This window comes from Impatiens glandulifera, chromosome 8 (genome assembly GCF_907164915.1).
Source record: "Impatiens glandulifera chromosome 8, dImpGla2.1, whole genome shotgun sequence".
NCBI classification, from domain to species: Eukaryota; Viridiplantae; Streptophyta; class Magnoliopsida; order Ericales; family Balsaminaceae; genus Impatiens; species Impatiens glandulifera.
Genome location: NC_061869.1, coordinates 25,876,500 through 25,895,268, shown reverse-complemented (window position 1 = coordinate 25,895,268; position 18,769 = coordinate 25,876,500). Strand labels below are relative to the sequence as shown.

Here is an 18,769-nt window from a genome sequence, read left to right as displayed (position 1 = left end):
CATGCATAGTCACCCTCCACGTCACTTCGCTACACATTTACTGCAAAACTTTCGCTCCCCCTATCATTATATAGTATATATTTATGGTTTTCAAGTTGATTTGGGTCAATTTAGACTTTTAGGGAGTGTTATTCTATCCTTTCGGACGAGTCATGAGCTCCCAACTTGTAAGAAAGATTTATCTTACTTATCCCACAACCTATAAACAACTTAAAATACTTTAATTTATGTTACTAATAAATAAATAATATTCAATGCATACCATATAGATGAACAATGACTAAGAAAATCAAACTTAACACTACTGTTCAATAAATTTTTTTAAATATAATTGAATATTGTCTACACAAACCAAAATAAATAATAAAATAAATAAGCATAATGCTCTTTTAACTGATTAATAAAAGAAGTAGTAGAATACCTTTAACAAGTCTAATAATAGTAGGGTACCTGCTAAGAAGTCATTGACTATGAACTATTAGAGTATAAATCAAATAAATTGGAAAATGACATTTTTCATGCAGTTTTGGAGGATGGGACCTTGAAGATTTGGGAATTCCCGAGAGCGAAACTCTAAAGGCTTCAATTAGCACTAGCTCGGTTTTTGTTTCCCCCTCCCCTGGAATGCCTGTGAGCTAAATCTGGACACAAAAATCATCCATTTGCTTCAGCTGGACTCTTTGATACTGCAATTAGGTTATTGAGCCGGCAATTGGGAATAAAATGAATTTTGCTTCGATGAAACCCATGTTTCTTTATCTTTATTTTGGCAGCCATTCACAATTACGTGCATTTTTTCTGCGCCAATCATCTCACTGGCTATTGAGCGCGGATGGAGTGAAACTTCTAGTCCCAATGTATATGGGGCCATCTTCACTTATGCTCAGACCGATTGGACTTGAATTGCAAAAAACCGAGTTGATGACCCGAATAACTTTGCAAATAAGAGAAATGGTGAGACAAAAATAGTAAAACCACTTATTTAAAAAAAATATTAAGTTAATGAACCTAAATGAAAATAAAAAAGTTATTTGATGTTTTATTAAAAACGTTTATTAATCAAAATGTATAATTCATAAAAAAAACTATATATTAGCCATAACTTAATTTTTTTTCTGAAAAAATTATACAAATTCCTTAGCTTACCAACGCATATTATGCGTCAATATTTATCTGACAGAAAAAGTTAACTTGGTATATGTATAGATTATGTGCTCATATAATCTTTGGGAAATTTAGATAGATAAAAACAGAGCCATAACTTTAGTTGATTTTGTCATGCATGTAAGGTTAAAATATGTTAATATTAGACTATTTTGGAGAGCAATAGTAGACGCGTAATTATTGGATATTATACTGTTACGGGTTACGAAGGGTCGTAATAACTTATTTTTTAAAATTTAATTATATAGAAAAAATAAATAAAAAATAAAAAATGATCGTTTACGTCACACGGTGACATTAACCAACGAGAGTGCGCCACGTAACTTTTGATTTTGGAGGAGATTTGGTTAAGTGTTTACATATATATATATATATATTAGAGGGATTTCCCTAGGGTTTCTTCACCGCCTCTTTTGCCTACTTATCTACAGCGAGAGTCGATCAATCTTTTCATGTTCGACCGTACCAATATGGTTCCACAAAGCGGAAAAGAATTATGGAGTCATGAAAATTCATTTGTCTCCATGGGTCCTAGCATCCAGTGCTCCGCTGATTTGGGGCACCCAGTAATCTTGGCATCCAAGAGGTAACTTTTGTATTATATATATATGTTTATGTGGTGGTTGGATTCAGTTTGTGTTCAGGGTAAGAGACCCATAACATTGCTTTCTTTTAAATCAGTTATCATTTCATTTCATGTTGATTCATTATGATGTGACCGTTTTGCTAATTAATTTTGGCCGAATCTCTTTATTGTTTTTGATTGGTACTGTTAGAGGGCTTTTTGTAATCATGCTACAAAAAGATTATTGGATATAATTTTAAGGTCTTTCTTGGTCAATTGTTACAAATAGTTACTTGTTCAATTGAATATAGAAGGGTTACTTGAATATATATAATGGATTATTGATTACCTAGGGTCTTTGGCTACAAGAGGGTTAATTAAGAAATATTAGTTTAGTACATGTTTTTGGGATAGAAAGGCTCTTCTTTTCTACATGGCTATAAAATAAGTAATTGGATACAATTATAAGGGTGTTACTTAGTAAACTGTTACAAATAGTTACTTGTTTAATTGACTATAGAAGGGTTACTTGAATATATATATATATATATATATATATATATATATATATAATGGATTATTAATTACTTAGGGTATTTGGTTACAAGAGGGTTAATTGAGAAATGTTAGTTGAATACATGTTTATGGGGATAGAAAGGCTCTTCTTGTCTACATGGTTACAAAAGAAATAATTTGATACAACTTCAAAAGAGTTATTTGTTAAATATGTTACAAATAGGTTACTTGGTTAATTGAGTGTTGAAGGGGGGCTTGGCTATTATAGATTCTTGATTCCATAGTGTCTTTGGCTAGAAAGGGGTTAATTGATTTACAATAAGAGGACTTATTTATTCTAAAAAAAAGGTATGACTTTAAGGGGTTACAAAGGGGCTTCTTGTTACATGGCTACAAAAGAGAGTTACTTGGTTAATTGGTTACAAATATTTATTTGGCTAATTGAATATAGAATGGTTATATGGCTATAATTGAATTTTTTTTATTAGATAAGGTCTTTGGCTACAAAAGGTGTTTAAGATCTACCACCTTCATATTCATGGGGACTTAGGTACATGGTTAACCTTTGGATTATTTTTTTTCTTCACTTTGAAGTACATTTTTTAATTATTAAAAGAAAAATAATTTGTTGGATCGAGTGACTTTTTAACATAAAATAGTTTATTTGAAATAATTTTATTTTTTAGATAACATACTTATTAATTTATGAGAAACATGTAAGGTCTTATCAAATTATCATGTTTATTTACATAATTTTTATTTATTAAAAATAAATAAGTTAGAACTATATTTATGTGCTTAGACAAGGTAATATTTTAAATGGAAATATTATAATATATCAATGTTTTGATTAATTATGTAAAAAGGACACTTATTTGTTAAATTCAATCAAATATGGAAAAATATATGAAAGATTATTTCATCATATTTTCCTTATCTATAGAGCACTATTTTATTTTAATTAAAAATATTAATAGTAAAAGGAATCAATTTTTATGGTAGTAAATCTTTTCCAAAATTTAAACAATCTTATCACTAATTATTTTGAATTAAATTATTTTTATTTGTTTTGGTAATCAACATTGATGATAATGGTTATAAAGTGATACTATAATTCTTCAATCATATAAACAAATTTGAATTCAAATTTAAAAATAAATCATTTTGAAGGAATATCCATTCAAAGTACATCTATTTAGAATTTAAATGCATTTATATATATATATATATATATATATATATATATATATATATATATATATATATATATATATATATATATATATATATATATTAAATCAAATATAAAACACAGATTTGCTTTTAAATGCTAAATGATATGGAAAAATAATTTTTTCTATAATTATGTTTGTGTATGGTGAGGGAATCCATTAAAATATATTTCATTGAAATATTTTAAAATAAAAATATTGTATTTGTGGATTATTACCTTTATAATTCAAAAGAATAAATATTTTAAATAAAAAATTAATTTTATAACATAATTACATATTTAATCTACAATTATTTATAATATAGGAAACTAGTTTTTATGGTGGTAAATCTTACCATCATTAATACAAAATCTAAATTTTTTTTCTAAAGTTTTGGTTCACTATATTGATTAAAATGTATCATTCAAACTAATTTTCATCAAGTTTTTTTTTTCTAAAAATCTGTATATATAGAAAGTTCTACTCATTAACAAATCCCACCACATTCAGAATAAAAAGAGTCTTCTTATTCAATTCTTCTTTGTAGAAACACAATGACTAGAAAGAAAGTTAACCTTACTTACATTCTCAATAATAGTGCAAGAAGAAACACATACAAGAAAAGAAACTTAGTGTTATGAAGCAACTAGATGAAATCACCACTCTGTGCGATGTTGAAGCTTGTACCCTCATCTATAGTGACTTTGATCCCCAACCTGTTGTTTGGCCGTCTATGGATGAAGTACGGAGACTCATTACAAAGTACCAGAGTTTTCCGAAGGTTGATCAAGGAAAACGAAAGGTCAATCAAGAGATCTTTACGAGGCAGAGGCTCCAAAAGATACAAGAAAAACTAAGAAGACAGGAAAGAGAGAATCATCGTAATGAGATGACTCGTATCATGTTTCAATCCATGATGAATCCACAACATGCTATGTCAGGCCTGAATACCGAAGAAGATTTCAAGGAGCTGGCTAGAGTTATCAGTCAGAACTTGATGGAGGTTAACAGGATGATGGACTCCTCCTCTTTCAATCCTCCAACTCATGGGGGATTTGGCTCTTGCATGGCGCCCAACATGACATGTCCTCTTCCGGCCATGGAGTTTCCGCCTCCTTATAACATGGGGTTTGAACATCCTAACACTGGATTTGAGACCAGTTACATGAATTTCCAACCTCCCAACTTGGAATTTCAGCCTGCAAACATGGAAGTTCAACCTCTACAATCTGATTTCCAGCAAAATAACATGCCATACAATGATCCTAACATGGAATTTCAGCCTCTTCCATCTGATTTCCCGCAGAATGGCATGCCATACCCAAGCAACCCGCCTCCATTTCCTCACTATCATAACGAAGACATGGGACCACATGATCCATCTTCACATTAAGGGAATGTCTTCTTCAATACGCGTGTTTCTTTGTTTTTCTGTTCTATCTTTTTTTTTTTTTTTTTTGAGTCTCTCTATCAAAAATTATATTTAATTTATTTTTGTTTCACTTTTTATTATTATTTTTATTATTATTATTATATATCTTTTATTTAATAATTATCCTTCAAAAATAATATAATTATTTTGATAACGAATAAAATTTTGTTTTTTAATTTAAAAATGAATAACTAAAATAATAGTATAAATAAAAATAATAAATATTTATAAACTATTTTAAATATAGTACAGTTACTTATTTTTATTGAATATTTAAAATATTATTACTAATATTTATTATATTTTATAAATTTAATTTTTTATATTTATATGAATGATTAATAATTTTAAAATATAATAATTAATATTTTTTATTTTCTAAGGTTAACTTCATTATAATTAAACATTTTTGTATAATATATAGAACATTTAAAACATAAAAATGTAAGTTATGTATATTAATTTTATAAATTGTTAAATATTTATAAAATTTAAATTTATTATATTATATATTTAACAATTTATAAAATTAATATACATAACTTACATTTTTATGTTTTAAATGTTTATAACAAGATTTTATAAACTAATTACATATTTAATATATGTTTATTCATGTTATAGGAAATTAGTTTTTATAGTCTTAAATTTTAACATGATTAATTAAAAAAATCTAAAAATTATTTTTTTAAGTTTTGGTTTACATTTATTACAAATTTACATTATATCTTAGATTGCCGATCTTTCAAACAAATCTTCATTAAATTTTTATTTTTAAAAAATCTATATAAGGAGAGTTCTAACCATAAACAAATCCCATCTCACTTAGAAAAAAGAAATAATTTATTAATTCAACTCCGTGTAAAAACACCGTGACTAAAAAGAAAGTCAAACTTAATTTTCTTCTCTATAATACTGTGAGAAAAAACATATTCAAGAAGAGAAAAGTTTGAGAAAATGATTTATCGTCATTTCATTAAAAATTTCCAAAAATGGGAAAAAAAACCCACGAGTTTAAGAGATCATTCTAGACAGGCCTAGAATGATTTTGAAGTCGTAATATTTTGAATAAAAGCTAAAAATCTAAAAACGTAAATGAATTATCTGATTACAATGCTTTCTTTTCTAGTGAGTTTAAAAAACGGTAAATTCCAATTCCTACAAATATTCCAATTCCGCTCCGTGCTTGGAATTCTTCTCCACGTTCCCACGAGGGCGCTACAATCCGATACAATATCTTTCCATAACTCTTCAACGCTCCCGCGGGTTCTGTCATATACCCTTGCAATCCGTTCTTGCCAAATGTTATACACCACTGCTCCAAAGCCGCACTTGAACACGCTTGTTGCAAATCTATTTCCCTTGGCTTTGAGTAGTGTTGCATCTTTGATTTCATTCCATTCGCTCAAGAAACTGATCAGATTCAGGCTTTTATAGAATTTGTTCCAAAGCTCCGAAGAAATACAGCAGCTCCTGAATATGTGATCTATGGTTTCTTAATTTCCTCTACATAGAAGAAAGATCGCATCCGGGATACTTATATACTTGCTGATACGATCACGAGTGCTGAGTCTTTCCCAGAAGGCGAGCCATAGGATGAATTGGTGTCTAGGGATAATCTTTGTTGACCATACAAGAGGAGCCTATTCTACTTTCTACGCTTTTTCCCGGGTTACCTTCCATATTTTTTTCGATACCAGCTTCCCATTGTCCTCATCTTTCCATTCAAGAATATTCGGTATGTCGTGTAGTTGTATGTTACTTATATGATCAAGTATCCTCTGTCCTTCTGGATTTCTGGATTTCTTCTCAAGAGTGAGTCACAATTCCCGTCTTTAATGTATCTAATTTTCGCTTCTATGTAGTCCCTTCTGATGCGGGTATTTTGAAACTCCTCCTTGTGGATGATAGGCTGGTTTTCGAACCAAGGGTTGTGCCAGAATACAGTTCTTTTCCTGTCCCTAGCCGGATGTCATAAAGATCTGCAATATCGCTTCTTAGTTTAAGAATCTTTTTTAGAGACCAGCTCATATATTCATGAATTTTGTAGGTCCAGATACTAGTTTCATATTTCATAAACCTCGTATGTACCCATTTGATCCATTGTGACTCCTGATTGCGCTCCAAAGCCCATAGATGCTTGAAGGTGAGAGCCTTGTTCCACTCGATATAGTTCTTCAAGCCGATGCCTCCCTCGTCCTTCGGTTTGCAAAGAGCGGTCCATTTGACTTTTTTCCCTCCTCTTCCGCTACTTCCCTAGATAAAGTTCATCATCAGCATGTCGAGCTCCTTCATTACCTTCTTCGGAATGACCATTTGCTGCGCCCAGTAGCCAACTATGCCCATGACCACGTTTTTGATAAGTTCGATCCTCCTTGTAAAAGAAAGTTTTTTCGCTGCCCAGCCAGATATCGGGTTTTTTACCTTTTCAATCAGCGGCTTGTAGTGTGAGATCCCGATCTGTTTCGCGGTTAACGGAATTCCTAAGTACCTTACGGGAAAACCACCTTCCTTGATACCCATGATGTTGAAGATGTCATGTTTTGTTTCGTCCTTCACGCCTCCATAAAATGACACACTTTTTCTTTCATTAATAGTTAAACCTGTAACTTAAAAAAAGAACGTTAGTGCAGCCCTAATAGTTTAATAGAATCAATGTCTGCGTGCGCTAGAATGAACAAATCGTCAACAAAGAATAAATGAGTTACCTCCTCTACCTCACAGAATGAGTGAAAGATGTATGGACGATTCTTTCGGAACATCGTGAAGATGCTCTCAAAGATCACCATGATAGCTACGAAAAAGTAAGAAAAGAGGAGGTCCCCTTGCCTTACCCTGTTTTCAGCCTTGAAATATCATCCGTAGACTCCATTGACGCTAACAATAAAGCAGGATGATAAAACGCACTGTTGTTGTGGGTAAAGACGTTACTGATGGGGATCTAGAGTTTTTCAAGAACAAGAAAATGTTAAAACAATAGAATACAGCACTCCTAACCTTGATCCCCAAAACTGCGGTACCCGAAAAAGTACAAGATTTCAGACCAATTTCCTGCTGCAATGTGATTTATAAAATAATTTCAAAAATCATTTCTAATCAGTAAAACCTTCGGTTTTGACCCTAGATTAAAAAAATCTGAAAATTTTCTAAGTATGGGGGAGGGTAAAAACCGAAGGTTTATATGAAAACCTTCGGTTTTTACCCTAGATTAAAAAAATCTGAAAATTTTCTAAGTATGGGGGACGGTAAAAACCGAAGGTTTGTATGAAAACCTTCGGTTTTGACCCTAGATTAAAAAAATCTGAAAATTTTCTAAATATGGGGGAGGGTAAAAATCGAAGGTTTATATGAAAACCTTCGGTTTTGATCCGAGATTAAAAAAATCTGAAAATTTTCTAAGTATGGGGGAGGGTAAAAACCGAAGGCTTTCAAATAAACCTTCGGTTTTGACCTTAGATTAAAAAAATCTGAAAATTTTCTAAGTATGGGGGAGGGTAAAAACCGAAGGTTTTCAAATAAACCTTCGGATTTGACCCTAGATTAAAAAATCTGAAAATTTTCTAAGTATGGGGAGGGTAAAAACCGAAGGTTTTCAAATAAACCTTCGGTTTTGACCCTAGATTAAAAAAATATGAACTCCTAAATTATTTTGTTTTTAACCAAATAATATTAACTCCTAACTAATATAATCTATTGTGTGTTGTATTTTTTAAAAATTAATATTGTGTTTAATGTTAAAGTGTTTATGATTGTGTTTGATTATTATAGAGAAGTGTATTTGAATGTTTATGTTTGATTATCTTATGAATGTGTGTAATGTTTGATCATATGGATTATGCAATATTTTAAGGATATCAAATGTGTTAAATTAATGTTGTTCAAGGTTATTAGAAAGTGATAAACAAATGAATTTAACAATTGGTAAAGTGATAATTCCGAAAGTTATATAATGAACTTTCGGAAATAACCATCAAAAACCGAAAGTTAATAATATAACTTTCGGTTTTACCCTTTCCAAGACCGAGAGTTTTATCTAAAACTTTCGGTTTTGATAGCTATTTCCGAAAGTAATGATAAAACTTTCGGAAATATCACTTCTCATTTTTTAAATTAAAGTGTTTTTTACCTTCCACATATAGACTCCTAACTAATATAATCTATTGTGTGTTGTATTTTAAAAATTAATATTGTGTTTAATGTTAAAATGTTTATGATTGTGTTTGATTATATAGAGAAGTGTATTTGAATGTTTATGTTTGATTATCTTATGTATTTGTGTAATGCTTGATCATATGGATTGAGAAATGTTTTAAGGATATCAAATGAGTTAAATTGATGTTGTTCAAGGTTATTAGAAAGTGATAAACAAATGAATTTAAAATTTTGTCAAATTGTAAAACCGAAAGTTTATTATATAACTCTCGGAAATAGTTATCAAAACCGAGAGTTTATTTCACATCTCTCGGAAATATGAAAATCAAAACCGAAGGTTTTAGTCTAACCTTCGGGTTTTACATTGATAAAACCGAAAGTTTTAATAAAATCTTCGGTTTTTACATTGATCAAAAACCGAAAGTTATTTGAAAACTTTCGGAATTGACCTTGGTCAAAACCGAAAGTTTTCAAATAACTTTCGGTTTTTACCTATTAAAAATTAAAAACCCTCTTCCTCTTCTTTCCCCGATCCCTTCTCTCTCCCCGATCCCTCTTTCTTTCCGCCGCCGCCCTCTTCCCCCGTTCCCTCTTTCTTTCCGCCGCCGCTCTCTTCCCCGATCCGACCACGCCGGAAACGACACGAACCGACGACGCCGACATCCTATTGAAGACCCCCTCGACGGAACCCTCCTTTGACGACGCTGCTGTTTCATCCTGCCACTGCTTGTTCATCCTCCCGCCGCGGATCTCGCCTTGGATTCAAGCTGCAGCCAACCACTACACCTGCCGGACGACTCCACCTGCAACCTCCACCTGCCGCCGTCGTCGCTCCGCCGCTGCACAGTGAAGGTAAGTTTTATTTTTTTTTTTAATTTTGTTAGGGTTTGTTTATATAAATGGTTGGAAGTTTCTATTTGATTTGGATTATATTTTGTTTGATTTAGGTTAGATTTTGTTTGAATTGGATTGATTTAGAATTGATTTGAAATTCAATTAATTTAGGTAATTAGATTTTGAAATGAATTGATTTAGGTTTGATTTTGAAATGAATTGATTTAGGTTTGATTTTGATTTGAATTGAATTGATTTAGGTTTGATTTTGAATTGAATTGAATTGATTTATGTTTGATATGGAATTGAATTTATTTAGGTTTGATTTTGATTTTGAATTTGAATTGAATTGATTTAGGTTAGAATTGAATTGGATTGAATTTAGAATTGAAATGGATTGAAATTTGTATGAATTGGATTAAATTTAGAATTGAATTGGATTGAAATTTGTATGATTTGGATTTAGTTGGAATTAGTATGAATTGGATTAAATTTAGAATTGAATTGGATTGAAATTTGTATGAATTGGATTTAGTTGGAATTTGTATGAATTGGATTGAATTTAGAATTGGATTGAAATTGGTATTATTTGGATTTAGTTTGAAATTTTGTATGAATTGTTGGATTTGGTTTTTGATTCATACTTTATTGTTTGATTAATAAGGTTTATTATTGTTCGATCTACGTACACCGCCCGCTCTTCTTCTTCGTTGCTCTTTTTGTGCAAGGTTAGTTATTGTTGTTTTATTATATGGTTAGGTTAGTAATTTAATGTTAGATTTAATATTAGATTTAATGTTAGATTTATGTTAGATTTAATGTTAGATTTATGTTAGATTTTAATGTTAGATTTAAGTTTGATTTATGTTTAGGGTTGATTTATGTTAGATTTTAATGTTAGATTTAAGTTTGATTTATGTTTAGGGTTGATTTATGTTAGATTTTAATGTGAGACTTAAGTTTGATTTATGTTTGGGTTGATTAATTATGTTAGATTATGTTTGAAATGTTGAATTAGATTGAGTTTGAATTAGATTTCATTTTAGGTTAGAATTGTTATATGGAATGAATTGTGTATGAATAAAATTATGTTGGATTAGAATTGATTGCTTTGAAATGTGTAAGAATGAAATAATGTTAGATTATATGTATGCTAGATTTATGGTGGAATTTTGGTTGGATATGTAGAGATTAAGTTAGAATTATGTAATCCTAATTAATTTAGACAAAGTTAAGTAAATAATAATGTGGGTTGTTTTCCATTTTATTAGAAAGATGGAAGTACCCGATAAAAGCTGGATGACCTTACGTCGAGATCATCCAGATTACGAGGAAGGTGTTGACAAATTCCTCGAGTTTGCTGTTAGGAGTACATCCCGACAAACAGTGAAATGTCCTTGCGTGAAATGCTTGAACACGCCGTTTATGGAAATAGCGAAGTGAAGACTCACCTAATCATTTATGGAATAAATGTGCATTATGAGTACTGGTATTGTCATGGAGAAAAAAGACGTACTACTCAAGTGGTTAATGACGATGTCGATGAAGATGCCGATGACTACGATGATGATGATGATGATGATGATGATGATGATCAGTCAGAAGATGCCGTGCCAGAATTCAACGATCCGAGAACGGAGACGAATAATACAGTTAACGAAGAGGTCAATGAAGAACGTTATATGCACAATTTCATAAATGATATGTTCTCCAACGTTAATGATGTCCCGAACAACCATGAACTAGTCGAAGATGCACAGAGATTTTATAAATTGCTTGATGATTCCAAACGGCCATTGTATGAAGGTGCTCGAATAACGAAATCATCGGCACTATTGAAACTACTACACATAAAGAATGTCTGTCAATGGACAAATTCTTCGTTCGATATGTTGTTGCGTCTACTTAAAGAGAGGTAGATGGGAGGCCGGGCGGTGTTCATGTTGGAAGAACAAGGTGGTCTAGACATGTGGGGTCGGTTGTGCGGGATCCCTCAGCCGTCTCGCACCGTCTTTTGAAGTGGAAGGCATTAAGTGCTGACCAATTGGATTACATTTGGACTGCTGTGAAGGTAAAAATTAATTAATTATACATTGATCATTCAATAATTATTTTAAAACATTTGAATGTTCTTATTTTCAAGATCCATTCGAGGCTACTAATGGTCCTATTGATTCTTTTCGAAAGACCGAAATGGGACACGTCAAACAGATATGGGATAGATTGCGCTCGAATTCGCACAAGGAATATATCCGCGTCCATAAAGGAGACGAGGCCGCGGTACTTGTCAATCCTCCACCAGACTACGATCGAGATGATTGGGAGTTTGTGTGTCGCAACCATTTCTTTACGGAGAAATTTAAGGTACGGTTTCATAATTCAAATAAAATATGATATTAGTTATTCTAACTTCAATTTTTTTATTTGAATTTCAGAAAAATAGTAGCACAAATATAGCTAACAGAAAGCAGCTGAAATTCCCGCATCATACGGGATGTAGACCGTTTGCTCAAATTGAAGAAGAGTTGGTAAGTACATTATTTTTAATAACTTAATATAAAGATTGTTATGAGTTATATAATTTTTTTTTTCAACAGGCGATTGAAATGGGACGGGCTCCATCTGTCGTTGAAGTGTTCAAGAGGACCCGTGCCCCAAAACCGACAAAAGAAAACCCAACTCCCGTCCCGGACGAACGCGTGCAAGAGAAAATTGTAAGTGAATTGAATTTAAATAAATTACTTATAACTAGTTTATAAATTATTATATAATTGACAAATTATTTCAAATTTGCAGATTGAGATGGAGGAAGTTCTATGTAACGAACCGGAAATATCAGACTTTGAGTTGACGGAGAGAGTATTCGGACGCCAAAAACATGGGGGAGTATTCGGTATGGGATCAGGCGTCCGACCCACACACTTTCGTCAGGATCTACGAAGTTCTAACAATTCTCAACGAGCCACTGATCGATTGTTTGAGGAGAATCAAAGAATGGCGATGGAACTTGAGGAATTGAAGAAAAGGGATGAAGAAAAAACTCAAACAATTAATCAAATTCAAGCGGAAAAGGTAGAATTGATTTCAAGAATGGATAGGGAAAGTGCAAAACAGGAGAAGGAAAGGTTAGAATTAAATGCAAGATTAGAGAGTTTTGAAATGTTTATGCGGCAATATCAACCACCCCCTCCCCCCCCAGCTAGTTCTAAGACGTTTCGACTATATTAATTGATTGAATATGTTTAATGGTTTAATGTAAAACATGTTGTTGGGATGATTGATTTGAGAATTTTGGAATGATGATTTTGTTTTATGAATTGATTGGTTTGGCTGAACAGGTTTAGGTTTCGGTTTCGGTTGAGCACAAAACAATAGGGCTATTTTTTAAATTTTTTAGAGAAAAACCGAAAGTTAAATGGAAGCTTTCGGTTTTTCTTTAAAGGGAAAAACCGAAGGTTAAGCTAATAACTCTCGGTTTTTCTTTAAAGGAAAAAACCGAAGGTTAAGCTAATAACTCTCGGTTTTTCTTTAAAGGAAAAAACCGAAGGTTAAGCTAATAACTCTCAGTTTTTCTTTAAAGGGAAAAACGGAAGGTTAAGCTAATAACTCTCGGTTTTTCTTTAAAGGAAAAAACTGAAGGTTAAGCTAATAACTCTCGGTTTTTCTTTAAAGGAAAAACCGAAGGTTAAGCTAATAACTCTCGGTTTTTCTTTAAAGGAAAAAACCGAAGGTTAAGCTAATAACTCTCGGTTTTTCTTCAAAGGGAAAACCGAAGGTTAATTCAATAACTCTCGGTTTTTCTTTAAAGGAAAAAACCGAAGGTTAAGCTAATAACTCTCGGTTTTTCTCATTTGAAGAAAACCCGAGAACTATAGGATATCTTTCGGTAAACGCACAATTATTGTTAACGACGGAGTCAATACCAAGGGATGGCGACAGTTACCTTAACTCTCGGATTTTGGTCTATACCGAAAGTTATAGGGTCAAAACCGAGAGTTTTCACTCTCGGTTTTGACCACTTTTTTACCAGTGTGTGTTGTCACAATTCGTTAAATCCAAACACAAACATCTATAAAATATCAATGAAGAAAGAAATGACATCAAAAGATCAGTTGCAAGTTGCAACAATAATCGGTAAACAACAGCAAATTTTTACTATTGAGTATCATGCCATAATTTATCACAAGCATAATGTTGATTCCAAAAAGCTTCATCATTTCCTAATACCTTTGACAATTAATTGATTTAAATATAGTTGATTTTTGATAACTTTATTAATTTATACAATCTTATCTTTAAGAAGAAGTGGCGTAAATATGCAGTTAACTAGCTAGCTACATATATTATTCATGACCCATCACGCCCACATGCAAAATATTTAGTGTACATTAGTTTTATGATATAGTTGTTCTTTTGTACTTATGTGGTGTTTGCAGTGACAAAGAAAATATAGAATTGAACGACTGTAAAAACCATTGACAAGTTGCAGTAAATCCTAAAAAAGTTAAATATAAAAAATGTTAGATTTTTAGGGATTTAAAAAGAATTTCAGATTCAAATCAATTTCAAACTTGTTTCAATATGTTTCATGTTTGTCCTCATCAAGGGCTCTTTGAGAATATCTTTACGGTATCCCAAAAGAATCGTTCATAAATCTACCACCTATTCTGCGAGAAGGAAGGAATCACACATATTTGTTTCACCGATGAATTGTTTATACTTGTACACGCGAACGTTGAATCCATAAAAATTGTTAAGAATGCACTAACCTTCTTTTCTAGTGTTACAGATCTTACGATGCATGAGGAAATAAGTTTGGCGTTCTATGGTGGAGTCATAGAGGAAACAAAGGCAGAGATACACGGTATTATGTGCATCAAGGAGGGCAGTTTTCTGGTTAGAATTTTCATTTTCGCCCGCTTATTGAAAATTCAAGAATTCGATAATGGGGGTGGGCTGCCAAGAAACTATCATATATGCTGGCCGGATTGAATTGGTAAAAAGTGTTGTTATGGGAATAGTCGGTTATTGGTCTCAACAAATGGTTTTACCGAAAAAGGGTCATGAAGAGCTGTATTGTTTAATGAGGAACTTTATTTGGGGATGCCATTGAAGGGGAGAGAAGAAGGTGAAGTGGGCAGACTTGTGTATGCCGAAGAAAGATTGTGGAATCGGGTTGAAGAGTTGCGTGAAATGAAATAAAACCCTAACATTTAAGAATTTATGGGTAATTGAACAAAAACAAGATTCGTTATGGGCTAAATAGGTGCACTCGAGGTTCATGAATCGGGAAACTAGTATATGGACGTGCAAGGTTAAGGAATATATAGTGTGGTCCTTAAAGAAGATATTCAAGTTGAGGCAAAGTGCGGGCAGAAATGTTCAATTTCGGTTGGGAGATGGTCGAGGTACTTTATTTTGAAATTATCCTTGGTTCGAAAATCAGCCTATTGTACTAAAGTCGGAGTTTGGGGGTGTTCGAATAAGGAGAGATTGTATGGCTTCCACGGTTAGGGATATACAGGATGGGAATGGAATACACTTTTGAGGCGTATACTAAAAGGAGAGTGGATACTTGAGCATGTCAATCAAGTTCGGCTTCATAATAGACATGACTCGCATACATGGGAAACGAAAGAGAATGCGAGACTAAAATCCAACAAGATATGGGAGGCTATCCGTGAAAGAGGGCAAGTTGTGGAGTGGGCACCCTTAGTTTGGTCTTCGAAATAATTTCGAGGCAGCAATTCATACTTTGGTTAGTGTTTCGTGAGAGACTAAATACAAGAGATCGGGTTAAGATATATATGGATATCCCGGATACAAGATGTCTTTTGTGTGAAGAAACGAAGAGTTCATTGATCATCTATTAGGCAGCTGCCCGTTTGCTAGCTCGGTTTGGAATAGGTTTGCCACAGCTATGGGATGTTCTATATTTCAGAGGGAGTAGCGTGACATCAAACAAGCAGTCATCACTAAGGAGAATGGTAATAAGTTATCGGCTAACGTTTTCAAGTGTTGTTTTGCTTCAGTTGTATATCATGTTTGAGCCGAGAGAAATTCGAGGGCCTTTTCTAGAGTTTAGAGAAACAATGAGCAAGTATGAAACGATATCATTTTGGATAGCCAAGCTTTGATTCACACGTGGAGGCGCATTCCAATCGTTTCGGAGAATCGGACGCTTTGCCGGGAATGGATAATCATATTCGAGAAAGTCATTGATTTACAGTTGTATAATGAGATTTAATTGTTTGTAATGTGTGTTTGTTGTTTGTATTCATTAGATTGATAACTCATTTTATTTTCATTCAGTATCAAATGTAGGTTTTAGATTGATACGAACAAGTCATTTCCGTTTTTCTTTTTGGGATTTTTAATAAAATGACAATAAGTCGTTTTACGGAGAAAAAAAACTATGTGAACTGAACCAGGGACAGTTGAGACAAGGCTGGAGTCAGATACTATAAGTTTGTCGCCAACGCGAAGAAATTGGCTAGATGAGAATATCATCAAACTGGTCTTCATGAACTATATTGACGTACAAATAAATATGAATTTTTTTGAACGAAATTTATGAACTGGCAAGTCATAACTTATATGAATTTATGAACGAAATTTATTTAAATGATAAAATTTAAAAGATTAGAATTATATGAAGATTTTTCCTCATAAATAAGCAATAGCTCTAAATTCAACTCTATCAGCTAGTTGAAGATTCTTACTTGTATGCACCATCCCACAATCCACATGCAATGCAATTAAATGTAAAGATATATTGGACATTATTTTATTATATGTGCTCATATGAGATTATGTACATGTTAAAGCAGACACATGGGAAAAACTCAGTACTCGTGATCGTATCAGCAAGTATATGAGCATCCCAGACACAAACTGTTTTCTATGTAGAGGAAATGAAGAAACCATAGATCACTTATTCGGGAGCTGCTATATTGCTTTAGAGCTTTGGAACAGATTCTATAAAAGCCTGGAGTTGATCAGTTTCCCGAGCGAATGAAATGAAATCAAAGATGCAGCACTACTCAAAGCCAAGGGAAATAGATTTGCAACAAGCGTGTTCAAGTGCGGCTTTGGAGCAGTGGTGTATAACATTTGGCAAGAACGAAATGCAAGGTTATATGGTAGAACCCGCGGGAGCGTTGAAGAGTTATGGAAAGATATTATATCAGATTGCAGCGCCCTCGCGGGAACGTGGACAAGAATTCCAAGCACGGAGCAGAAATGGAATATTTGTAGGAACTGGAATTTACCGTTTTTAAACTCACTAGAATTGAAAGCATTGTAATCAAATAATTCATTTACGTTTTTAGCTTTTTAGCTTTTATTCAGAATGTTACGACTTCAAAATCATTTTAGGCCTGTCTAGAATCATCTCTTAAACTCATGGGTTTTTTTTTCCATTTTTGGGAATTTTTAATGAAATGACGCTAAATCGTTTCCCCTAAAAAAATGCAGACACATGAGATGTAATAGTTGGTCAACACAAAACGGTATGATACAGCATTTAACGACACAACATTATGGACTGGATTATTTCTTGATATCTCGGAATGACAACACGAGTGTGATACGAGTACGATACGACACACGCGGAGGTACGTACAACTAACACCACCCAGACACGTTTGATTTAAAAATATATTTATTTAAGAATGAGTTATTTGAGTTTTTAATTTGTTAAATTATTTTTTTTATTTTTTTTAAATAATATTTTAAAAAAATAATATAAACGATTTTTTGGTTATACAATAATATTATATATAATTAATATTTATTAACTTTAAAATACAATATAAAATTATTTATTTTCTTTTACTTTTTTGAAAATAATACATTTTCATTCCTCTCAAAAAAAAAAAAAAAAAAAAATAATAGTGATCTTATTTACAATACAAGCAAATTAACAACCCGTCACCTCAAACAAGTATAATTATTTCTCACTTCTTTCTCCTAAGTCCTAAGTATAGTTCTTTCTCTCTCAAACCAATAGTATAGGCGGGCTTAAGCCTATACATCCATTCTTCCAATGTCAATTAACACTATATTTTGTCTCAATATTTTTTTCAATAAACATTTTGAATATTTGAATTTTCAATGACATTTGAAGTGTTGTATTGAATCATAAAAGATCCATTAAGGTCTTCAATATCATTCGTAATACTATTACTATGACGTTTTCTGATATTTATTCTTAAAAGTCGGTAGAGTTCGTCGAAGAGTTAATCGTTCTTCTTGAGAATTTCAAGTTCGATTACCTATTGAATAATTTTTTTTTTCATGTAATGCTTTGTTGTACTCAAACGAGTTTTATCATTTTTAATATATATATATAATACTATTTTTCAATTTTTTAAATCATGCCCGAAAAGTGACATGTAAAAAATTGAAATGTGACAAAAAAAAATTAATTTTTTTTTATTTTTATTATATCATTGTGTTATAAGATTAAAATATGTTAATATTAGACTAATAGAGTGATTGAACACCATACAGATAGACTCGAGATACTTATTTTTAAAACTTTAATTATATATGAAATATAATAATAAATAAAAAGCTCTAATTCACACGTACACATAATTAACATTGACCAACCAAAATGTGACACGTATGGATTTAGAGAAGGAGATAAGCGTTTGCATATATATATATATTAGATAGATTTCTCTAGGGTTTCTTCGCCGCCTCATTCGCCTACTGATCTACCAGGAGAGTAGATCGATATTCTTCTGTTGGACCATATCGATACAGTTCCACAAAGCGGAGAAGAATTATGGAGTCAATGAAACTTCACTCGTTACCATGCATGGGTCCTAGAATCTAGGGCTCCACCTATTGGGGCACCCAGTTGATCTTGGCATTGAAGAGGTA

At 32.2% G+C, this 18,769-nt stretch overlaps 1 protein-coding gene across 1 annotated transcript; it reads left to right on the top strand.

Annotated features, from left to right (window-relative positions):
* The first annotated feature begins 4,096 nt into the window (after positions 1 to 4,096).
* LOC124913219 (agamous-like MADS-box protein AGL80) lies at positions 4,097 to 4,852 on the top strand. Its single transcript, XM_047453816.1, has one exon. It carries the CDS (start codon positions 4,097 to 4,099, stop codon positions 4,850 to 4,852), a length of 756 nt encoding a protein of 251 aa, XP_047309772.1.
* The last annotated feature ends 13,917 nt before the right edge of the window (positions 4,853 to 18,769 follow it).

Excerpts from the sequence above, each read along its gene's own strand:
- LOC124913219 (XM_047453816.1), top strand. The coding sequence starts at position 4,097 with ATGAAGCAACTAGATGAAATCACCACTCTGTGCGATGTTGAAGCTTGT.